This window comes from Hyla sarda, chromosome 2 (assembly GCF_029499605.1).
Source record: "Hyla sarda isolate aHylSar1 chromosome 2, aHylSar1.hap1, whole genome shotgun sequence".
Taxonomy (NCBI): domain Eukaryota; kingdom Metazoa; phylum Chordata; class Amphibia; order Anura; family Hylidae; genus Hyla; species Hyla sarda.
Genome location: NC_079190.1, coordinates 304,208,712 through 304,234,847, shown reverse-complemented (window position 1 = coordinate 304,234,847; position 26,136 = coordinate 304,208,712). Strand labels below are relative to the sequence as shown.

At 46.8% G+C, this 26,136-nt stretch overlaps 1 protein-coding gene across 5 annotated transcripts in view; it reads right to left on the bottom strand.

Moving 5' to 3' along the window:
• KIF21B (kinesin family member 21B) overlaps window positions 1-26,136 on the bottom strand; it is a 768,527-nt gene that overhangs the window by 328,799 nt on the left and 413,592 nt on the right. For all 5 annotated transcript variants that reach the window (XM_056557611.1, XM_056557612.1, XM_056557613.1 and 2 more), the window contains one exon: window positions 20,797-20,991. In XM_056557611.1, the coding sequence (XP_056413586.1) occupies window positions 20,797-20,991 (195 nt within the window). The remainder of the gene's footprint in view (window positions 1-20,796; window positions 20,992-26,136) is intronic.

Below are 26,136 nucleotides of genomic sequence, written 5' to 3'. Positions count from 1 at the left end.
AGGACTCCGGTGTATGTGGATCCGCTGGACCTGTGTGGCAGATGACTCGGACCGTACCAGGGAGCGGAGTCTAAGGTGCCGCTGGTCTTCACCAGAGCCCGCCGCAAAGCAGGATGGGCTTGCATCTGCAGGCGACACCCAGGTTGCTACCCCTGACACGGCTCGACCACACAGGCGGCTGAGGAGATGCGAGGCACAGGAGGGATGAGGCAACTCGTAGTCTGGATAGCAGTAGGTCAGGGCAGGCGGCACAGTAGCGTAGTCAGGACGTAGCAGGAGTTCAGTAGGCAGGCGGCAGAGGAGGAAGGTCAAGTCACAAGAGCACCTATCCATCCCCAGTTTACCTCAATCACATCCATTACATAAGCACCCACCTCCATATAAAGCTTATACCTACTCAACCATAACCCCTCCCCCATAATACAATCTACCTTGTAATTAAGGCAGAATGCTTCAACCTAATCCGAGCCACTGTGATATAGTCTGTACACAATACCCATCCAACTGACATCCAACAGGTCTGAGCTATGATTACCACACATAGCACTAATCAATACTCATCTAAACATCATACATACAAAACCCTCTCAAACAGCACATTGAATCAAGATACATTAGTCGAGCCATCAGCCCAACTGTCACCCTTCCTCTATCATATATACCCTTTCATTTAACACATCTTAATAAAGCCTACTGCTGATTTATAGCATAAATTTAGCCCATTGCTGACCTAATAGCTGTTTTCCCAGCGCAGCGGCATCGGTATGAACGTGCCGCTGCTCATCCACGCTGCTAACCGGCTTACAGGGAGACACGGCCCACAAGCGTCCAGGTCTCCTTGGCAACCGGAGAGCAGCCACAACGTCACGCAGTATAGGCTGCGCGCCGCTAACAGCAGCGTCTGCGCATCCATAGCAACCACTCTAGCAGGGACCGGAAGTGACGCGCCATGATTCCCTTCTTGTATAGCGCGCTCCCGGCTCGTGCCCACACACCACTCCGGCATCGCGCACAGACAGGACCAAGATCAGGTAATTCCTCTCCAAGCAGGAAAACACTGCACATCTTTCTTTAATCTCTCTTCTAAAAGACTATCTTCTCCTCTCATAGTACACTCACACTATACCTACAACGAAGAGTGGTAAGTCCAAACCTTGTATTTTCAAGAACTCTGTTATCTCGTTTTGTGCAATAAATGTCTGTACAAGGGGTTAGATAACCAGAAATTAACATTGTATTTTGTTCACCATGATGTACTGCCTCAATCACACATATTTGAATGCATCTTATCCTCCAGTGTACATATACAATTTGAATTGGTTTTTAAAACAGAATTATATTTGTGAACCTTAACATATTCCTATGAACTATCCTTGTAAAGTCATAACTAGAGAGATAATATATATATATATATATTTTATCCCCAACTGTTTTATATTTGTTATATTTTTAGAAGTATATTATTATTTTTAACTGGAACATGAACTGTATGTGGCTCAATGACGAGTTCACATATGTGTACGTGTATATATATACATTTAGATCCAAGTAAACACATAATTTATCTATTATTAATTAATTTATTTTCCACTAACCAAAAACAGTGGGCATGTTTTGACATAGATATATATATATATATATATATATATATATATATATATACATATCTTTTAATACTGTCTTTATAGTATCCTTGTTATGGACCTGAGGAAGGCTTAATGCCGAAACGCGTTGTCCGAAATTACTGAATAAACATTTGCTTTGTCCTGTGCCGGCTTGTGTTCATTTACTGACCTCCAAAGAGGAGTAGCGCCTCCCCTGAATACCGTAATTTTTTTTCCATTTACCTATACTATATACTGGACCCCCTGAGGGAGCCCAGTGACGGTAAGGAGTGCAGCAGCCCCACACATCTGTAACTCAAATACCCAGATCCTACATACCAACCTGCAGACTGCTATTACGCATACCCCACAAGGTCAGTATACCACCGAGGTGTGGTGGAGGGTTCATAATAAAGGAGCGCCCCCTGTCTCTTTTCCCTTTCTCCCTCCTGAAATTCATTTCGTCACAAGAGCAGGAGATCTGGTACACGGCAAGGCAATACAAAGGAACGCTTTCTCTAGGGCACAAGGCAACAAAGATCCGGCAGAGAACTGAGGAGGGTGGAGGAATTTATAAACAAGCCACAGGTGGTTACACTAATGAGCTTACTGGCCCTTTAAATTTTAAAGCTCCAGTGCGCACATGCCCTAAGGGACGGGGACACCGGCGCTGGAGCAGAGAGGTGGAGGCAAAGGCAGGAGAAACACCTGGAGAGTGACGGACTGGGGCTCGCATGCGGGTGCGTCCCGTGATACGAGTCCCAGCCCCGTTGGCAGCAGAAGGTAAGGGGACTATGCGCTCACGTCCAGCGTGTGAGGCCGGAGCGCATAGTGTAACAATACCACCTCATAAAAAATAAAATAAAAAAATAAAAGTGTCACATGTACTACAGAATGGTACCAATGAAAGCGTCAACTTGTCTCCCAAATATATTTTTGCACCCCAAGGCCTCTGCGGCTTTATATGATGCCAATAAAATATCCTAAACTAAAAGGATGCCCCAAAAACCACACAGCACGCCTTCATGTCTGAGGCCTGTGTGAGAGACACGTAGGGCATGAAGGCCACATATGGGATATTTCTAAATACGTCAGAATTGAGGGAAGAAATCTTGAGTTGTATTTCTTTGTCAACACCTACTGTGTTACAGTAAAAAAATGGATTACAATTAAAAATCTGCAAAAAAAGGACATTTTAAAATTCAGCCACCACTTTGCTTTCATTTCTGTGAAACACCTAAAGGGTTAATAAACTTCTTTAATGTCATTTTGACTTTAAGGGGTGCAGCTTATAAAATTCATGGTGATTTATGGGGGTAGCTGCTAAACTTGTAAACCTTCTAAAAAAGTAAAGGAATGTTTATCAAATGATGGGAAAGTAGACATATTGTAGATGCAAATTAATCATTAATTTGGTGCGGTATGATTATTTATCGTATGAGCAGAAAATGTAAAGTCTAGAAAAATGCTAATTTTTCTTTTTGTTCGTAGAATTTTGGAATTTTTTACAAAAACCGCTAAATATATAAATCAAAATTTACAACTAATGAAAAGTACAATATGTCAAGAAAAAAAAATCTCAGAATCGCTTTCATAAATAAAAGCGTTACAAAGTTAATACAAGATAAGTGGATACATGTCCGATTTTGAAAATTTGCCTTGGTTATTAAGGTCAAAACAGGCTATTGAGTAAAGGGCTTAAAGGACATCTGCAGCGTTACAAACACTTATCCCCTATCCTCAAGATAGGGGATAAGTGTTTGATCGCGGGGGGTCCGAACGCTGGGGCCCCCGGCAATCTCCTGTACGGGGCCGCGGCTCTCCCGTGCAGGGGGCGTGCCAGCCGCAGCATGACGTTGCGGCTGGCACGCCTCCTCCATACATCTCTATGGGAGAGGCGGGGAGGCAGCATTCGTGCCTCCCCGCATCCCCCATAGAACTGCATGGGGACGGGGAGGAGACGGGACGTCAGTGTCGACCTCTAGGTCGACGCTACGCGCCTTAGCGCTCACCATGAGCGCTTATGCCGGCGCCCCGTTAGGGAGATCGGGGGAGTCCCAGCGGTCAGACCCCCCTCGATCAAACACTTATCCCCTATCCTGTGGAAGTGTAATGCTGCTGCAGTTGTACTTTAAACTAGAATATGTCACGGAAAAACAGAAAGGGGTTAAAGTAGAATATATCACAAAATGTGCACAAAATGGCTATGTCGTTAAAGGGGTATTCCAGGCCAAAACTTTTTTTATATATATCAACAGGCTCTGGAAAGTTAAACAGATTTGTAAATTATCTGTAGAAATATATATATTAGGGCTCAGGGTTTGAGACAACTGGACAGGTTGTGTTTCAAGTAATATTTCAATTTATTGATTATATAGTGTGACAATAGAATATTAGATAAAATGTAAATAGCAGCAACTGCGTCTCACAGGGCCCTTGTGCAGGCGCAGCACCAACTGTTAAGAACTATAGCATATGTATAGTACAGTATATAAAATATAAAAATATACTTGTAAAAAATTTTAAAAATTATAAAATATAGAGACCACCATAAACATATATAGAGAGAGGGATCTGGGTGGGAAAGTCTTAGTCCATCCGCTAAGGTCAATAATCTCCTCTCATAAAAAAGTCCTGCTAATATAGACCGATTCTGGTATTGTGGTAACCAATGGCAACCATAAGGTTAGTAACCCGTAGGATACCCACAGGAGCATAACCTGGGAGAGCTGCAATGCTGAAGAAAGGACTGAGACAGTCCTGAAACGCGTCCAGCGTCCCCTCAATACCTATTGAGACCACCAGCATACTTGCCCTGCTTAGTCAATAGCAGTCCGATACCGGATAATAAACTGTCAATCACACGACACCCGGTGAAGGAGACATCCGCGCCTCGCTGCCACGAGGACGCCACCGGCACATGTACATGCGCATCCGCAGAACCGCTGCGACAACACCACCTGCAACCCACCATCTACCAACATCACCACTGTGGGAGACGGCCGAGTCTCCGGTGATGCTGTCGCTTGCCAAGACAGCTACTCAGTGCTAATACACTGTGGGATTACACAGCGCAACAGGAGGAGATCGCAGCATCCCCGTGAAGTTCAGAGCATCAGTGTCAGGGAGCGGTGAGATACAAAGTATCATACAAATATGCATGCATATTAACAGTGACTGCACACTAGCTGTTTATGTTGAATATTGTCTACAAATAGCAAGTAGAACTTCTACTTAAACGTTGAAGTGCTAAAATAGCCGGACTCATCTGAACGGTTGCTACAGGTTACTAACCTTATGGTTGCCATTGGTTACCACAATACCAGAATCGGTCTATATTAACAGGACTTTTTTATGAGAGGAGATTATTGACCTTAGCGGATGGACTAAGACTTTCCCACCCAGATCCCTCTCTCTATATATGTTTATGGTGGTCTCTATATTTTATAATTTTTACAATTTTTTACAAGTATATTTTTATATACTGTACTATACATATGCTATAGTTCTTAATAGTTGGTGCTGCGCCTGCACAAGGGCCCTGTGAGACGCAGTTGCTGCTATTTACATTTTATCTAATATTCTATTGTCACACTATATATAATCAATAAATTGAAATATTACTTGAAACACAACCTGTCCAGTTGTCTCAAACCCTGAGCCCTAATATATATATTTCTACAGACAAACTACAATCTGACACCTTGGGTATAGGTGTCTAATTAGGTAGCCCGGGTTTATTTGGTGGGTAGTCAGACAAGAGCCTCTCCAACTCTTCTAGATTTGTAAATTACTTCGATTAAAAAATCTTAATCCTTCCAATAGTTATTAGCTTCTGAAGTTGAGTTGTTGTTTTCTGTCTAACTGCTCTCTGATGACTCACGTCCCGGGAGCTGTGCAGTTCCTATGAGGATATTCTCCCATCATGCACAGCTCCCGGGACCTGACATCATCATTGAGCAGTTAGACAGAAAACTTCAGAAGCTAATAACTATTGGAAGGATGAAGATTTTTTTAATAGAAGTAATTTACAAATCTGTTTAACTTTCAGGAGCCAGTTGATATATATATATATATAAAAAAAAGGTTTTGCCTGGAATACCCCTTTAAGGTCAAAATGGGCTTCATCCTTAAAGGGGTACTCCAGTGAAAAACTTTTTTTTTCAACTTGTGCCAGAAAGTTAAATAGATTTGTAAATTACTTCAACTAAAATCTTAATCCTTCCTGCACTTATTAGCTGCTGAATACTACAGTGGAAATTCTTTTCCGTTTGAAACACAGAGCTGTTTGCTGACATCATGAGCACAGTGCTCTCTGCTGACATCTCTGTCCATTTTAGGAACTGTCCAGAGTAAAAGGAAATCCCCATAGCAAACATATACTGTTCTGGACGGTTCCTAAAATGGACAGAGATGTCAGCAGAGAGCACTCTGCTCATGATGTCAGCAGACAGCTTTGTGTTTCAAAAAGAAAATAATTTCCGTTGTAGTATTCAGTAGGTAATAAATACAGGAAGGATTAAGATTTTTTAATAGAAGTAATTTACAAATCTGTTTAAATTTCTGGCACCAGTTGATTTAAAAAAAAAAAAAAGTTTTTCACCGGAGTACCCCTTTAACCTCTTAAGGACCCAGGACCTACGGGGACGTCCCCGCACCCTGGGCTTTAAGGACCCAGGACGTCCCCGTACGTCCTGGCGTTTTCCGGTCTCTGCCGCTCGCCGGGCAGAGATCGGAACCGGATGCCTGCTGAAATACTTCAGCAGGCATCCAGGGCAAACGCCGAGGGGGGCCATGTAATCGCCCTTGCGATCTGCGGCGATACCGGGCTGATCGGGTCTCTGGGACCCGACCGCCCGGTAATTTCGCATGATCCCGGCTGTCACAGACAGCCAGGACCATGCTGAAGTATAGGAGCGAGGTGGCAACCCTGCCACCTCCTCCTATTCCCTGCGATCCGTCGGTTAGTTAACCGACCAATCGCAGGAGGGGGGGCGGTTACTTCCTCCCGCCCTGCCCGGCCCCTGAAAGTCCGGAGAGGATGGGAGGAAGACCGGAGGACGTGGCGGGGGACGGGGGAGTGCTGGGGACCGGCCCCGGTACTTACCTCGTCCCTGAAGACCCGGATCCCGGCATGAAGGCGGCAGCGGCGACAGGTGAGTAGATCTTCAGCCGCGGTCGGGCCCTTTACAGCAATGAACGTCGTAAAGCGACATGCATTGCTGTATTGGGACCCTGTAAACTACAACTCCCAGCATGCCCAGACAGCCCTTGGCGCCTGGGCATGCTGGGAGTTGCAGTTTTGCAACTTCTGGAGGTCCACAGTTTTTGGACCACTGTGCCCTTCCAGATGTTGCAAAACTACACATCCTCAGCATGCCCTTACTATCCAGGCATGCTGGGAGTTGTAGTTCTGTAACATCTGGCCCTTCAGATGTTTCAGAACTACAACTCCCAGCATGCCTGGACAGTTTTGGCATACTGGGAGTTGTAGTTTTGCAACATCTGGAAGGGCACAGATTGGGAACCACTGTATTAGTGGTCTGCAAACTGTAGTCCTCCAGATGTTGCAAAACTACAACTCCAAGCATGCTGGGAGTTGTAGTTCGGCAACATCTGGCTCTAAAGATGTTGCCGAACTACTACTCCCAGCATGCCTGAGAATGTTTGGGAGTTGTGGTTTTGCAACAGCTGGAGGCACACTGGTTGGGAAACATTGTTTCCTAACTCAGTGTTTCCCAACCTGTGTGCCTCCAGCTGTTGCAAAACTATAACTACCAGCATGCACTGAGACTGTGCATGCTGGGAGTTGTAGTTTTGCAACAGCTGGAGGTTCCCCCCCCCTGTGAATGTACAAGGTACATTCACATGGGCAGGGGCTTACAGTGAGTATCGGGCTGCAAGTTTGCAATGCAGCAAATTTTGCGAGGCAGCTCAAACTTGCAGCAGGAAACTCGCTGTAACACCCGCCCGTGTGACTGTACCCTAAAAACACTACACTACACTAACACAAAATAAAATAAAAAGTAAAAAACACTACATATACACATACCCCTACACAGCCCCCCTCCCTCCCCAATAAAAATGAAAAACGTCTGGTACGCCACTCTTTCCAAAATGGAGCCTCCAGCTGTTGCAAAACAACAACTCCCAGTATTGCCGGACAGCCGTTGACTGTCCAGGCATGCTGGGAGTTTTGCAACAGCTGGAGGCACCCTGTTTGGGAATCACTGGCGTAGAATATCCCTATGTCCACCCCTATGCAAATCCCTAATTCAGGCCTTAAATGCACATGGCGCTCTCAATTCGGAGCCCTGTCGTATTTCTTTTTTTTTTTCAACTGTAATTTTTATTAAAGATTTTCACATAAAAAACAGAAAGTTAGTAAAACACATTCAAAGCACAATCTGGGGCAATGCCCAGAGCGATCACATCAGGGCAAATGACAAGCTAAGATAGAGACCAGAGCATTCAGAAACAGTTGTAGTCCAATACAACTAGCCCCAACCCCAGATAACCCATAAAGACTGTAGTGAATGAACATAGGTTTATAGCCAATTACTCAAAGAGAGAACTAAGACTCTACAACACGAAGACAAAGAGAGAAGACAGAAACAAAGACAAAAAGGAGACAAGGACAACAGAACCTCGAACAAACAACAACAAACAAACAAAAACAGAAAAAGGGGGGGGGAGGGGGAACAAGGAGGGAGGGGAAAGAGTGGGGGGGGGGAGGAGGATGTCAGTACCGCCTCAGGGAGGTTGCCTGTCAGAGAAACGGTCCCATGGTTCCCAAACTGAAAGGAAGGCAGGGATAGTATTATTCAAAGAGGCAGTGAGGTATTCTAAAGAGCGTATATCACGTATTTGGGAGAGTAGGTCCGATTCAGAGGGAGGAAGAGTCCTCTTCCAGCATTTAGCAACAAGTGTCTTAGCTGCCAAGAACATATGCATAGCCAGTTTAAACAGTTTCTTGGGCAGAGCAGAGTGTGAAAGGTGCAAGAGGTAGACCTGAGGGTCAGGAGGGACCGAGACTCCAAGAACATCTGATACCAAACGACTCACTAACTCCCAGTACCCCGTGATAAGAGGGCAGGACCAGAAAACTTGAAACAGAGAGCCCAAACCCACCCCACAACGCCAGCACTGGGGGGGGGATATCGGGATTCAGCCTATTCAATAACTCTGGAGTATGGTACCAACCCATAAGTAATTTGTATTGAGTCTCCTTATAAGCCGTACATATAGATGCCCTAGTGGCCCGCTCCCATATTATCTTCCATTGAGGGAGAGTGATAGTAGTATTAAGCGCCTCCTCCCAGCGAGACATATAGCGATGAGATACCAGGACTCCCTCCTGAGGTTGGATTAGCAAGGAATAAATATCGGAGAGAAGCCCCCTCGCCTGAGGTCCACCACGACACAGCCGTTCAAACCCCGTAGGGGAAGATACCACTAGCGCACCCAGCGTGGAGGACATAAAGTGTCGTAGCTGTGAATAATGAAAACGCTCAGACGAGGGGAGATCCCAACGAGACTGTAACTGGGAGAAGGGCAAGAGGGTATGCATCAAAGGGTCAACTACATCCGCCCAGCAAAAAAGGCCTCTAGACCCCCATTCCCTTACCATAAGAGAGGTCCGGCCAGGGGGAAAACTAGGATGATAAAGGAAAGATTGAAGAGGGGAAGAGGGAGACAGTAATTTAAATTTGACAGAACAGTAATTCCACACATATTTAGAAAATGCCATAGGACCAAGGAAAGGGGAGAGAGTAGGAGCAGAGGCAGGAAGAGTCCAAAGGAGAGCGTTAGGGTGGATAGGCGCTAACCACAGCTTCTCTATTTCCATCCAGCGGCTGTAGGCATGATAGGTGGACCACGCCGCGAGATGGCGCAAATGGGCAGCCCAGTAATACTTCACTACATCCGGGACCGCCAGACCCCCAAACGCCCGCCCAGCCAACATCACGGACATCGGTAGCCGATGCCTTTTACCGTCCCAAATGAACCGAAAAATAGCCACCTGTAGGGAGCGCAGGGCCGACAGCGGGACCCGAACTGGCAGGGTTTCAAAAAAGTAGAGGAGTTTCGGAAGGACAGTCATTTTCACCGCAGCAATGCGGCCAAAAAAAGAAATATATTGCGAGCGCCATTTTTCCATAAGGGCACGGAGATCCCTGAATAGGGGGAGATAGTTGGTAGAGTATAGTGAGGAATAGTGAGAGGAGATCCAGACCCCAAGGTATTTAATAGCAGAGGGAGAGCACCGAAAAGAAAAGTTAGAGCGTAAAAGAGTAGAAAGATGAGGGGGAAGGTTAAGAGGAAGAGCCTCTGACTTAGAAAGATTTACCTTGTAGCCAGAAACCACCCCATAGTCATGCAGGACCCTATAGAGAGAAGGAAGAGACAGTAGAGGTTGAGAAAGCGTAAGAAGGACATCATCAGCAAATAAACAAACCTTGAACTCCCTATCATGTAAGGAAATACCAGTTATGTCCGGATCGCCCCTGATCATGGCAGCCAAGGGCTCAATACAGAGTGCAAAGATCAGCGGGGATAACGGGCAACCCTGACGAGTCCCATTAAACAAAGAAAAAGTAGGAGATGGCGAGTGAGGAAGTTTAAGTGAAGCTGTAGGGGAGGAGTAGAGACCCCGCAGTGCAGTCAAAAACTTCCCCGAAATCCCAAATTTCTGTAAGGTAGCAAAAAGGAACAGCCACCCAAGCCTATCAAAAGCCTTCTCAGCATCAAGACTAAGAATTAATGCCTGTTCAGATCTCCGATTGATCAAATCAATCAGGTCCACTACCCTCCTAGTGTTGTCTCCACCCTGGCGACAAGGGATAAATCCAACCTGGTCCTTATGAACAAGGGTCGGGAGGAAGGAGCATAGTCTAACTGCCAAAACCTTGGAAAAAAGCTTAAGGTCAGAGTTAAGGAGGGCAATGGGCCGGTAACTCGAACAATCGTGAGGATCCTTACCAGGCTTGGGTATGAGGGTGATAAGGGAGTGCAAGAGAGACTGCGGGATCGTTTCTCAGTCTAGAAAGGAATTGAAAAGGGGGACAAGTTTAGGCACTAACAAAGATGAAAATGTTTTATAGTACAGGTAAGGGAAGCCATCCGGCCCAGGGGAGCGACCAGAGGGGAGAGATTTAAGGACCTCAGAGATCTCCTCTCCAGTAATAGGAGCATTAAGAGCATCCCGGTCTGCCCCTGAAAGAGAGGGCAAACCACATTGAGAAAGATAGGCATCTAGGGCCGCCACTCTCTCCCCCGCGTCGGATGGCAACTGGGAAGGAAGTGAGTAAAGATTAGTGTAATAGTCAACAAACAGACGAGAGATATCAGCAGAGTGGTAATGAAGCACCCCAGCAGGGTCCTTCAAAGCTGAGGGGGATTGAGCAGCAGCCCGGTCACGCAACCGTCTCGCCAGCATAGTGTGGGCCTTGTTACCCTTCTCATAGAAACGCTGCCTAGCATAAAGCAATTGCCTCTCAACTTTATGGAGAGCCAGGTCGCTTAAGCGTGCCCGAGCCGCCACCAAGCTCCTCAGGGTCGAAACAGAAGAAGAACACAACAAGAGAGCCTCCAGTCGAGCAATTTCCATACGAAGTTCCCGAGATCGATTCAGAGCGCTCCGCTTGAGACCGGCGCCCAGAGCAATGCAATGGCCCCGGATCACCGATTTGTGAGCTTCCCAAAGGATAGCCTGAGAGGATACAGAGCCATCATTAGTGATAAAGTAGTCGGAAATACACTGCTGAATCGATTCACGGGAAGGTAAGGTTTTAAGAAGAGAGTCGTTCATCCTCCAATGACAGGATCTCAGAGAGGAAGGGGTAGAAGAAAAAGAGAGAAGAACTGGACAGTGGTCAGACCAGGAGATAGGATCTAGAGAAGTATCAGAGAGCATGCGCACCATAGGGAGATTCCCGAAAAAATAATCAATACGAGTATGCAATTTGTGGGGATGTGAGTAAAAACTAAAAGAGCGCTCCGTCGAATGGCCAATCCGCCACAAATCGTAGAGCGAGGAGTTACGTATGAGACGTCGAAAAAGCGAAGCCAGGCGCAGCTGCGCAGGTGCAGGGGGAGCACTAGTAACAGAATGGCGGTCCAAGGATGGGGAAAAAATGAGGTTGAAGTCACCGCCCACTAACCATGCAGATGGGGGATACCTCTGGAGTTTAGCAAAAACCCTACGCAGGAAAGGGATTTGCAAAGTGTTAGGCGCATAGACATTACAGAGCAAAAGGGGGACCCCTCCCAGAGTACCCTCCAAGATTACGTATCGTCCCATAGGGTCAGAGAGAGAGGAAGAAACTTGAAGCGAGCAGGACCTAGAGACCAGAATAGCCACCCCCGCTGTTTTCCTACTCGTGGTAGCTGAGTAAGACTGGGGGAACAGGTGTTGAAGAAATTGGAAAGACACAGAATGGTCGAAGTGCGTCTCCTGAAGGAAAACTATATCAGCATGTAAACCAACCAACTCCCTTTGAAGTAGGCGTCGCTTAGTGGGGGAATTAAGCCCCTTAACATTCAGGGAGACACACCTGACCTTGGCGGGTGAGTGAAGAAAAAGAAACAGCCATAAAGAAGAATACTCACAAGAACAACCTGGTAGGATACACCGGGCAGCACCAAAACCTCAATGGGGACTGGAAAAGAGCAGGGACCAGCAACTGTACGGACAGGAGAAGGGAATCTAAGGCGGGAGAAAAAAAGGGGAAAAGGACACACAAGACAACAGAAGAACAACAGAAAACAACACCAAATCAAGAGAAAACACAAAGACAAACAAAACGACGAAAGACCAAACAGATACCAGATAAACAAACAAACAAATAAAGTACAACAGATAATAGTAAAATAAACCATTGACCAGGAAGCCAATGCGGAGGCCAGGACCATCAATGTGGACCATGAACCAAAGCATGAGCGATCCATAACTATGGCCTCAGGAGGGGAAATGTAAGGAGCCAACTGGAAAACCACCACCAAAAAGGTAGGTGCCCAACTCTGAGGCCATTGCAGAAAAAACACATATGAATAAGAACCACAGGTGACCAAAAAATGCAACTGTACTACAATGATGGGGATAATATAAAACTAGAACAAATGTCAACCGCTCGGAGGGGATAATCTCCGTCAATCAGGGGACAGACAGAGTCCAGCAGGAACCCCCAAGCAAAAAGTATTGAGGAAAAAATACAACGTCCCAGTCAGAAACTCAGGGGGGAGCCCGAGTCGGGGCCCCCAGGGCGGGTGGTGAAGACTTCCGCTGAGAACCAGACCGGCGAGCTCGGACTGGTTGCCACACAGGAGGCAAAGGTGGAGGGGGAGACATCAGGTCCCAATCTTCCAACTGAGGCACAGGCAATTCCAAGGTGGAGCAGAAGGCTTGAAGGTCAGAAAAGGAGCGTAAAACAGCGGAGCGACCATCTCTGCGGGCATGGAGCCCAAATGGAAAATTCCACCTATACGGCACCTGATGAGAGCGTAGGACCTCCAGGAGGGGTTGGAGCAGTCGTCGCTTCCTGAGGGTTAACCAGGACAAGTCCTGAAAAAGTTGAAGAGGAGCCCCATTGAAGTCAAAATGTCTCAGGGACCTAGCCTTAGCCATTATAGCTTCTTTAACTTGGAAATCATGCACACAGCAAATAACATCCCGTGGAGCGCCCGAGGCAGATTTAGGACGAAGCGCCCTGTGAGCTCTGTCCAGTTTGATCCTATGGGAGGGGGGTTCGCCAAGTATCAGGTTAAAAATGGTTTCCAGGGTGGCAAAAAGGTCCTCCTCACGTGCAGCTTCCGGCAGCCCTCGCACCCTAATGTTGTTACGCCTCCCTCTATTGTCCAGATCCTCAACATGGGCATGGAGATCCCCAAGGAAGTCCTTCTGAGAAGCAATGGTAGAGTGGAGCTGGGTAATATACTCTCTGGTGTGATCATGAGCATCTTCCAATCCATCCACTCGGTCAGAGACTTGCTGGAGGTCTTGTCGCATAGAGGAGATCTCCGCTCGGCAGGCTTCCTTAACCTCAGCAATAAGAGAGCGGAAGTCCTCCTTAGTAGGAATTTGGGAAAGGAGCTGGCTCAAATCAGGGAGAGCAGAGGAATGCACAGACAGGCCCGAGCAGGGTAAATCAGAGTCCGATGCCAAGTCCCAGGACTGGCGGGCTGGGGTCGGCCCCGATGGTGCTACCGGCCCAGGTTGAGAGCAGGGGGTCCCCTTAGGAGACAGATGGAGTGCCCCAGAAGCTGGTATGGAGGTCTGCATGGCAGCTTGCCTGGACCTCTGTGGCTTAGGGGAACGTGAGGGGGTATAGCAGGCAGCTAGAGGGTCCAGAGGGGTAATAGGAGAATGGGCTGGGGGAACAGAGGCAGGTCCCACTTGTGTAGGGGAGTGGGAGGCCGAGCAGTAGTGAGTAGCTGAGCACGGCAGAGAACTTGCTGGAGAAGGCTGGCCCCCCACCAAGGAGGCCCAAGATGGAGCCCCAGCAGGTCCACCCAGCGACAAGGGAGAGGAGCCCACCAGGGACAGCTGTAGAGCGGGGATAGGGGGGGAATCTGCCGTTAATACAGGTCCCCCAGCAGCACTCACCGCCACAGGCAACAGTTCCAGAGTAGGAGAAGAGCCCACAACAGGGGCCGCAGCAGCAGGCAGGAGATCCGGAGCAGGGTCAGTAGCGCTGCTCCCCGACGGCTGAAGCGAGGTCACAGGCTCAGTCACAGCAGCTGCAGTCACCGGCAGTAGGAGCGCAGGCGTCCCTGGTGTCTTCGGCAGATGGTAAGCAGAGAGATCCCTCGTGGGTAGCACTGGGTGAGCGCCGGAACGGGAGCGCAGGCCCAGCGCAGGTCCCGTAATGGCGGTGAGGGAGGAAGAAGCTGAGGCCGGGGACGGCTGAAAGTAGCGTGGTATGCCTCCGGAGGTAGATAAAGTCAGTCGGGCGGGTGCGGAGGGGTTTCGTGCACGTCGGGAATTCTTCCCCATCTGAAAGCAGGGTCACCTTTGTGGATTTAAAGCTCCTTTATGGCCAGCAGAGCAGGAGCCCTCCTAATGTGCGGCCATCACCGTCGGCGCCAAGCCACGCCCCCCCAGCCCTGTCGTATTTCAAGGCAACAGTATAGGGTCACATATGGGGTATCGCCGTACTCGGGAGAAATTGACTAACAAATCTTGGGGGTCTTTTTCTCCTTTCACCCCTTATGAAAAGGTGAAGTTGGGGTCTACACCAGCATGTTAGTGTAAAAAAATAAACTTTTTACACTAACATGCTGGTGTTGCCCTATACTTTTCATTTTGACAAGAGGTAAAGGGGAAAAAAGCCCCCCAAAATTTGTAACGCAATTTCTCCCGAGTACGGAGATACCCCATAAGTGGGAGCAAAGTGCTCTGGGGGCGCACAACAAGGCCCAGAAGGGAGAGTGCACCATGTACATTTGAGGTGATTTGCACAGGGGTGGCTGATTGTTACAGCGGTTTTGACAAACGCAAAAAAAACAAAACCTCACATTTGACCCCATTTCGGAAACTACACCCCTCACGGAATGTAATGAGGGGTGCAGTGATAATTTACACCCCACAGGTGTCTGACAGATCTTTGGAACAGTGGGCTGTGCAAATTAAAAATGTTGTACAGCCCACTGTTCCAAAGATATGACAGACACCAGTGGGGGTAAATGCTCACTGTACCCCTTGTTACATTCCTCAAGGGGTCTAATTTCCAAAATGGTATGCCATGTGGGGGTTATTTTGCTGTCCTGGCACCATATGGGCTTCCTAAATGCGACATGCCCCCCGAGCAAAATTTGCTCTCAAAAAGCCAAATATGACTCCTTCTCTTCTGAGCATTGTAGTTTGCCCGCAGTGCACTTCAGGTCAACTTATGGGGTACCTCCATACTCAGAAGAGATGGGGTTACAAATTTTGGGGGGTATTTTCTGCTATTAACCCTTGCAAAAATTTGAAATTTGGGGGGGAAACACACCTTTTAGTGATTTTTTTTTTTTACGTTAGCAAAAGTCGTGAAACCCCTGTGGGGTATTAAGGCTCACTTAATTCCTTGTTACATTCCTCAAGGGGTCTAGTTTCCAAAATGTTATGCCATGTGTTTTTTTTTTGCTGTCCTGGCACCATAGGGGCTTCCTAAATGCGACATGCCCCCGAGCAAAATTTGCTCTCAAAAAGCCAAATATGACTCCTTCTCTTCTGAGCATTGTAGTTCACCCATAGTACACCTCAGGTCAACTTATGGGGTACCTTCATACTCATAAGAGATGGGGTTACAATGTTTGGGGGGTATTTTCTGCTATTAACCCTTGCAAAAATGTGAAATTTGGGGGGAAACACACATTTTAGTGAAATTTTATTTTTCTTTTTTTACATATGCAAAAGTCGTGAAACCCCTGTGGGGTATTAAGGCTCACTTTATTCCTTGTTACGTACCTCAAGGGGTCTAGTTTCCAAAATGGTATGCCATGTGGGGGATTTTTGCTGTTCTGGCACCATAGGGGCTTCCTAAATGCAACATGCCCCTCAAAAACCATTTAAAAAAAAAACGTACTCTCCAAAATCCCCTTGTCGCTCCTTCGCTTCTGAGAACTCTACTGCGCCCGCCGAACACTTTACATAGACATATGATGTATGTGCTTACTCGAGAGAAATTGGGCTACAAAATGAAGTATACATTTTCTCCTTTTTCCCCTTGTAAAAATTCAAAAATTGGGTCTACAAGAACATGCGAGTGTAAAAAATGGAGATTGTGAATTTTCTCCTTCACTTTGCTGTTATTCCTGTGAAACACCTAAAGGGTTAAAATGCTGACTGAATGTCATTTTGAATACTTTGGGGGTGCAGTTTTTATAATGGGGTCATTTGTGGGGTATTTCTAATATGAAGACCCTTCAAATCCCCTTCAAACCTGAACTGGTCCCTGAAAAATTGTGAGTTTGGAAATTTTGTGAAAAATTGGAAAATTGCTGCTGAACTTTGAAGCCCTCTGGTGTCTTCCAAAAGTAAAAACACGTAAATTTTATGATGAAAACATAAAGTAGACATATTGTATATGTGAATAAAAAAAATAATTATTTGGAATATCCATTTTCCTTACAAGCAGAGAGCTTCAAAGTTAGAAAAATGCAAAATTTTCAAATTTTTCATCAAATTTTGGGATTTTTCACCAAGAAAGGATGCAAGATACCACAAAATTTTACCACTATGTTAAAGTAGAATATGTCACGAAAAAACAATCTCGGAATCAGAATGATAACTAAAAGCATTCCAGAGTTATTAATGTTTAAAGTGACAGTGGTCAGATGTGCAAAAAATGGCCGGGTCCTGAGGTGTAAAATGGCTGGGTCCTTAAGGGGTTAACTCCTTGGGGACGAAGGGCGTATGCATACGCCCTAGCGTCCCGTCACTTATGGATGGAGGGCGTATCCATACGCCCTCGGCATTTTCGATCACTACCGCTCGCTGGGCGGTGATCGGACCGGGATGACTGCTGATATCTATCAGCAGGCAGCCCGTGTCAATGCCTGGGAAGGTCATGAGACCCCCCATATCGGCGATCGCAGCAAATCGCAGGTCAATTCAGACCTGCAATTTGCCGCGATCCGGGCAAATCGGGTCACTGGTGACCCGATCTCCTGGAAAATAAGACTGATTGGAACTGTCAGAGACAGCTCCGACCAGCCTAAAGGATAAGAGCGAGGTGGCAGTGTTGCCACCCCCTCCTATCCCCTGCCATTGGTCGATCAGGCTGAACACCAATGGCAGGAGGGGGCGGGGGGGTTAGAGTTCATTTTCCCCGCTCTGGCCACCGATCGGAAGTCGGTACAGAGCGGGGGAACACGGGCGGAGAGGGGGGAGCATGGCCCGGCTTACCCGGACCTTCGGAGGCGGCATCGGCGGCATCCATGGAGCAGCGGCGCAAGCAGGAGGAGCGGCGGACGGAAAGTGCGTCGCTATAAGTGATCTTCACTGTGGCCTTCTAAAAGCTGCAAAACTACAACTCCCAGCATGCCCACGCAGCCAAAGGCTGTCTGGGCATGCTGGGAGTTGTAGTTTTGCAACATCTGGAGGGTCACAGTTTGGAGACCACTGTGTAGTGGTCTCTAAACTGTGGTCCTCCAGATGTTGCAAAACTACAACTTTCAGCATGCACTGACTGTCTGGGCAAGCTGGGAGTTGTAGTTTTGCAACATCTGAAGTGGCACAGTTTGGAGACCACTGTATGGTGGTCTCCAAACTGTAGACCTCCAGATGTTGCAAAACTACAACTCCCAGCATGCCCAGACAATCAGGGATGCTGGGCATGTAGTTCTGCAATATCTGGCCTTTCAGATGTTGCAGAACTACAACTCCCAATATGCCTGGACAGTCTGGGCATGCTTGGAGTTGTAGTTTTGCAACATCTGGAGGGCTACAGTTTGAAAGCCACTGTTCTTCCCCAGTTGTTGCATAACTACAACTCCTAGCATGCCCAGACTGTCCAGGCATGCTGGGAGTTGTAGTTCTGCAACATCTGAAGGGCCAGATATTGCAGAACTACACGCCCAGCATCCCTGACTGTCTGGCCGTGCTGGGAATTGTAGTTTTGCAACAGCTGTAGACACACTGGTTGGGAAACACAGAGCTAGAGTCTGTTTCCTAACTCAGTGATTCCAACCCATGTGCCTCCAGCTGTTGCAAAACTACAACTCCCAGACTGCACTGACAGACTGTACATGCTGGGAGTTATAGTCTTGCAACAGCTGGAGGCACGTGGGTTGGAATCACTGAGCTAGAGTCTGTTTTCTAACTCAGCCTACAGCTGTTGTAAAACTACAACTCCCAGCATATACGGTCTGTCAGTGCATTCTGGGAGTTGTCATTTTGCCACAGCTGAAGGTTTGTGGTGCCCCCCCCCCCCATGTGAATGTACAGGGTACATTCACACGGGTAGGTTTACAGGGTTTCCTTCAAGGGAACTTACTGTGAACCCCTGCCTGTGTGAATGTACCCTAAAAACACTACACTACACTAACAAATAATAAAAAGTAAAACACTACACATACACCCCCTTACACATCGCCCGCCCCCCCCCCCCCCCCAATAAAAATGAAAAACGTCTCATACGGCAGTGTTTCCTAAACGGCACCTCCAGCTGTTGCAAAACCACAACTCCCAGTGTTGCCGGACAGCCATAGACTGTCCTGGCAGGCTGGGAGTCTTGCAACAGCTGGAGGCACCCTGTTTGGGAAACACTGCTGTAGGGTTTTGGTGGAGACAAGCCCCATCCTTGTAACCGGGTCCACCACTATTGCAAATTCCTTATTCAGGCCTAAAATGCGCATAGAGCTCTCTCACTTCAGAGCCCTGTCGTATTTCAAGGCAACAGTTTAGGGCCACATATAGGGTATCTTCATACTCGGGAGAAATTGCGTTACAAATTTTGGGGGGATTTTTCTCCCATTACCTTTTGTAGAAATGGTAAATTTGGGAAAAAAACCTGCACTTTAGTGAAATTTTTTTTTTTTCATTTACACATCCGAATTTAACGAAAAGCCGTCAAACACCTGTGGGGTGTTAAGGCTCACCAGACCCCTTGTTACGTGCCTTTAGGGGTGTCGCTCCTTCCCTTCTGAGCCCTCTACTGCGCCCGGCGAACACTTGACATACACATATGAGGTATTTCCATACTCGAGAGAAATTGGGTTACGAATTTTGGGGGGCTTTTTCTCCTATTACCCCTTGTAAAATTTCAAAAACTGGGTCTACAAGAACATGCGAGTGTAAAAAATGAAGATTTTGAATTTTCTCCTTCACTTTGCTGCTATTCCTGTGAAACACCTAAAGGGTTAACAAACTTACTGAATGTCATTTTGAATACTTTGAGGGATTCAGTTTTTATAATGGGGTAATTTATAGGGTATTTCCAATAAGAAGGCCCTTCAAATCCACTTCAAAACTGAACTGGCCCCTGAAAAATTCCGATTTTGAAAATTTTGTGAAAAATTGGAAAATTGCTTCCGAACTTTTAAGCCCTCTGATGTTTTCCAAAAGAAAAAATATGTCAACTTTATGATGCAAACATAAAGTAGACATATTGTATTTGTAAATCAATATATACTTTATTTGGAATGTCTGTTTTCCTTACAAGCAGAGAGCTTCAAAGTTAGAAAAATGCAACATTTTCAATTTTTTCATCAAATTTTGGAATTTTTCACCAAGAAATGATGCAAGTATCGACAAAAATTTTCCACTAACATAAAGTAGAATATGTCACGAAAAAACTATCTTGGAATCAGAATGAAAAGTAAAAGCATCCCAGAGTTATTAATGCTTAAAGTGACAGTGGTCAGAATTGCAAAAAATGCTCCCGTCCTTAGGGTTATAATGGGCTCCGTCCCCAGGGAGTTAAGGAATTAAAGAGGTACTCCGGTGGAAAAAACTATTATTTTTTAAATCAACTGATGCCAGAAAGTTAAAAAGATTTGTAAATCACTTCTAATAAAAAATCCTAATCCTTCCAGAATTTATCAGCTGCTGTATAATACAGAGAAAGTTGAGTTGTTCTTTTCTGTCTGACCACAGTTCTTTCTGCTGACACCTCCGTCCATTTTAGGAACTATCCAGAGAGGTTTGCTATGGGGATTTGCTACTATTCTGGACAGTTCCTGACACAGACAGACAGCACTGTGGTCAGATAGAAAAGAACAACCCAGCTTCCTCTGTAGTATACAGCAGCTGATAAGTACTGGAATTAATTTACAAATATAGAAAGAACTCCGTCTGGTACCAAGGTATGAGGTAAAAAAGGCTTGTCTTTATTTATTCCACTCCAGTTTACGATTAAGCCCTGCAAAGGGCGAAACGCGTCAGACATCCTTATCTGTATGTATCCTGCAGTGGAATAAATAAAGACAAGCCTTTTTTACCTCATACCTTGGTGCCGGACGGAGTTCTTTCTAGCGTAAGGAGTTGCCGGAGGCGGTGCCGGCAGTCCGCAGCACAGGTGCAAGAGGTGTCCGGCGCTGGTGAGAGCGGTATCCATATTCCTTTAATTTACAAATATGTTTAACTTTCTGGAGCCAGTTAATATGAAAAATATATATATATATTTTCCACCGGAGTACCTCTTTAATGAGTCAGATAAATAGCAGAAAAAGGACCATTTTGTTATTTTACTTTTTAGATCAGACATACTTTGCTTTCCTCCATTTGAACAATTATTGCCTGGCACTCTCGGATGCTGTCATTAATATAATCAATATTGGCTGCTAAAGCTTCCAGCTCCTCTGCTATATCTTGCTGTGTTTGCTCTTCCCCACTCCTTTCTTCTGTATTAATGGCTGTTCGACTTAACAGTGCATCTTGAAGAAGTGAAAGTTCCTCACGTTTCTTAAAAAGAGGAAACAAAAATGTAACACAGTAAACACTGAACAAAGTCAATTTCAGACAGAAACATACATATAAACATAGAATGTGTTGGCAGATAAGAACCATTTGGCCCATCTAGTCTGCCCAATATTTTGAATACTGTGAATAGTCCCTGGCCCTATCTTATATGAAGGATAGCCTTATGCCTATCCCATGCATGCTTAAACTCCTTCACTGTATTTGCAGCTACCACTTCTGTAGGAAGGCTATTCCATGGATCCACTACTATCTCAGTAAAGAAATACTTCCTGATATTACTTTTAAAACTTTGCCCCTCTAATTTTTTTTTCTCAAATTCAAAAAGTATTTATTAAAGAACAGAAAGATGCTATAAAATGAACAAATAGGTAAAGGTCCAATGGCCAGAGGAGACCAGGAGGGACAAAAACGTAATAACCATAATGAAGTAATACATAATGAAAACAATGTATGCATACAATATGCAAAAAGAAGGCAATGGGAGCAGTATGAGGAAAAACAGGGCTGGTAGATAGAGCACCATAAGGCGCCCCAAGCTGTAAGCAAGGGAGCCGAGAAAGGAATAAGCCTGAAGGAAACAACAGGGAACCTTTCATCACAACTTGATGCTCAGACAAGAATCGAACATATTGCCAAAAACAAAGACAAACAGGAGAGGACAAAAAAACACGAAAGACTACTAGAAAAAGGAAAACGAAAAACATGAAAGGACAAAAACCACGGAGAGCCAGAGACATAGACCAAGGAGAGGGAACACATCCGATGGAATAGAGAACCAGCAGGACACACGCCACATCAGAGAGAAGGAAATAAATGTGAAGGGACAACCATTTAATTATAAGGGAACTATCTCAGAGACCTATACCTTTGGGATGAGCAGAACTGCAACCATGGAAGCCAGGTGGTCTCTACCGGAGTGGCATCCGCCGGGAGGACAACCACTAATTCTTCCATATGTAGGGTATGAGCAACCTCCACAAACCATTCCTCCAAGGTGGGGGGGGGGGTCCATAGTCTTCCACCTCCGAGGGATGACTGTTTTCGAAGCGTGAAGGAGGTGTCGTGCCAAGGATCGCTTGTATCTCGCTTGCGCCATGGGGAACATGAAAATCAAGACAGCCTCAGGAGTGCGAGGGACATAAACACCAAACACTTCTGAAATAACTTTTAGAACTGTGCGCCAGAATGGAGCAAGTTTGGAGCAATCCCACCAGATATGCATCCTCGTACCCTCTGCACTCTTGCATCGCCAACAAACATCTGAAGCTGAGGAGTACCAGCGATGAATTGTCACCGGAACACAGTACCAGCGGGACATAATTTGTAGCAGGTTTCCTGCGCTTTAGGGGCAATCACTGCTTTATGAGTCAGGAAAAAGCACCTGGCCCAATTTTCAGGGGAGAACGTTTTACCCAGTTCAGTTTCCCAAGCATGGCAGTATGCCGGAAGGGATAGCGATCTAGGGGACAGTAACAGGTCATAAAGAATGGTGATGGAGTGCCGAGGGTACGACGAAGCAAGACAACGAAGGTCAAAAGGCATCAGTTCACGGTGCAGAGCAAAGTGAGCTGGAAGAGAGGAGTAAAAATGATGCAATTGGAGATAAGGGAAGGGGGCCCATCCAGAGGACGGTCTCTCCTCCAGCAACGCTTCCAGGGGTTTGAGTTGGCGTGCGGCTAGAACGTGTCAAAAGCGGAGGGGATTAGACAGGGAAGCTCCAAGAAAGGCCCCTTCAGAGTAAGCCCCAGGTGGAAAGTCTGGGTGGTCAGTCACGGGGAGAAGAGGACCTTGGCGGTCAATTAAACAGTCCCCCGTCCCAGTAGAATGTAGGGAAGCGAGAGTGTGACATGTGGAGTAAGAGGTCGGGTAAAGGGCCGGCTGGGTCGGGGACCAGGTCCACGGGAGAGTGGCCAGGGCTTTAGGGCAGACATCTTGAGCCAGGCCAACCATCAGCTTGGAATCGGAATTGTGCGATCAGTCAATGACACGAGCATGTACACAGGCTAAAAAGTACAAGTGACAGTCAGGCAAGTCTGCTCCCCCAGATAACTTAGACCTGGAGAGGAGGAGATGGTTCAGGTGGGAACATGTCGATGATCAGACGAACAACCCGAAACATTGCTGTAAGAGATGCCAAAAGGAGGCGGGGAGATGGATAGGGACAGTTTGTAAAAGATATATCAAACGAGGTAAGAGATTAATTTTCAAAATGCTCATCCGTCCAAACCAAGAGAACTCCCTCCTGTTCCAGGAGGCCAGGTCCGCAAGAAACTGTGCGAGTAGGGGAGAAAAATTAAGGGAGAACAATTGGAAGAGTTCAGATGGCATTTTAGTCCCTAATTAAGTAATACCCCAGAAGGGTCAGGCAAAAGGGAAAGTTAAGCAAAGAGAATATTCTCTATGTCTGGGCAAGGAGACATTGACAATTTTGAGAAGTTAATTTTAAAGTTAGACCAAGCACCAAACTCCCAAAGGCGTGCCATGAGATTGGGCAACAACACAATGGGGTCCGTGAGATAAACTAATAGATCTTCAGCAAAAGCAGAGCATTTATATTTATGGCTACCAACGACCACCCCATGGATATTGGGGTCCGCCTTAATACCTGCCAGAAGATGTTCCATCACCAGGACATACAGCAGAGGGGAAAGGGGGCAACCCTGACTCGTACCATTACGAATGGGAAAGGAATCCAACATGGAGCCATTCATTCTTAGAAGGGCCACCGGGGAGCGATAGAGGGCCATGATCTTAGCAATAAAGGAGGGGCCGAGCCCTGGGTGTGTGCCAGGGAGGACCAGGAGATTTGATCAAAAGGCTTTTCGGCATCAAGGGAGAGTATCATCAGGGACAATTTGGCTGACTGAGCATAATTAATTATGTCAACAGTCTTAACTGTATTGTCTCTGGCCTCCCTCCCTGGCACAATGCCCACTTGGTCCGGGTGAATTAGGGTGGGGAGAACGGAGTTCAGGCAGACCGCCAGCAGTTTAGAGTAAATTTTAAAGTCCACATTTAAGAGGGTGATGGGGCGGTAACTCCCAACATATGACCACCTTTTTTCTCATATTCAGAGAACCTACTTTGACCCACCTGAAGCCAGCGCCGCCAAGAATCCTGCAAAAGGCATTTAACCTCAAGCCTGGCAAGATGCAGCTCTAGAAGGACCGATTGGGAAAGTGAGGAAACATGAAGAAAAGCATTACGAAGGGGATGGGCTTTGCCCCGCTTCAGCCGGGAACCATGCTTGATGAGGACACCCTGGATACACTTAAGTGCCTCCCATTGATAGTATGGGGCTGTGGGGTCAGTGCTATGATCATCCATAAAAGAAAACAGTTGTGGTCAGGTCAGCCAGGCAAAGCAGATCTAGAAGCAAGGATTCATTCAGTCTCTACGACCAGACCGACTGAGTCAGGAATGGAAGATGGAGAGAGCAATACACTGTGGTGTGATCGTACCACAGAACGTTGCTAATTGAGGAGGATACTAGCCAGGGTAGAGCGCTATGTTGGACCAGAACATAATCTATCCAACTGTAGGACCCTTCCGGAGAGGAGAAAAAACTGTAGTCCCTATCCAAAGGGTGTTGCAAGCGACAGACATCTGTGAACTGTAAGAGAGCAAGGGCCCACTTCACGCGCTTTATGGCAGCATAGGACAGGCTGGAGTGACCCGTGGAGTTATCCAGGGTAGGGTTCAGGGTCAAATTCAAGTCCCCACACAGGACCACAGTCCCCAATGATACTGGCAAGACCAAGTCAACAAGGTCGACCAGGAAGTCCACCTGGCCCTGATTAGGGGCGTATGTATTAACAACCGTGAACTTGTTACCCCCAGGGAGAGGGACAAAACTACATATCGTGCCAATGGGTCTGAGGTAACAGTAAGGAGCCGGTGAGCAAGGGATAGCTATAGCAACCTCCTTAGTCCGCGCCCCCGGATTATTGGCACAGAACCCCACCGGGTAGTGCCTATTTCTAAGGGCAGGGGCATGACCCTCTTTGAAATGGGTTTCCTAAAAGCAAGCAATGTGTACCTTGCACATGTGAAGATGGTGCAAGACCTGCGTCCGCTTTGCCAGTGTGTGTTGAGTCCCTTTACATTAAAGAAGGCAATATTGAGCTCCGCCATGAGGGGTCAAAGGTGCAGCATGCTCCTGTCATTCCGCTCCCTTGCCACCAGGCACTGAGTCAAAGTCCAGAAGGTTCAGAGGAAAGAAGGAAACGCTCCAAGGAAAGAAGGAAAAGAAAGAATAGACAAGAGAGGACAAAAAAAGAGAACACAAGACACAACACAAAAGAGGACACAAAAGTAGATGCAGAGCAACTGCTGCAGCACAATCTAAGCAAGATTTGGTAAAAGATCAGGGAGACAGACGTCGAGAAAAGAACCCGGTGACCTCTCCAACCTATAAGGGGGAAGTGGGAAGCAGACAAGTAGGAGGGGAGCCCGGGCCCGACACCTCATAGAAAGCCAAATACACCAGACATATTGGAAGAGAGACCTCTGACGGGATGCCAAAAGTAGTGAAGAGGTGCAGAAACGAACAGGGGAAAGGAAAACTACTGAAGACAGGCTTTAAAAGCACATAGGAGGGTAGAGGTAGGGAGAAAAATGAAGGGAGAGGTGAAGAAAGGGGGAGGAAGTGGAGAGGTACTGTTGAAAGTCATCATGGGCCTGCAAGACAAGGGAGAAAAATAAGAAGAAGCATCATAACATCAGGACATTCAAGTATCAGGAGGGGGCTCTGGCCGGGATGAAGAGGGAATGGATTCTCAGCGGGTGATCAGCCTTTGACGGAGAGAGCCTCGGGGTGGAAGTCCAGAGCGGGCTTGTTTGGGTGACTTCTGGGGCGACCATTGGATAGGTCGCTTGGGGGCAAGGGGAGCAAGCATGGGCCAATCGGGTAGAGAGAGAGATGGAATGTCCAAGTCCTGAAGGAATCCTGGAAGGTCATCTGGGGATCGCAGAGTGCCATCTTTCCGCACCATGAGAGCGAATGGAAATCCCCAACGATAAATCAGGCGCCTCTCTCAAAGCACGGACACGGGGCAGAATTGAGCCGACCGGAGTCAAACGGTGACTCCGGTTGGCTCATTAAATATAATGGATTTCAGCGACAAT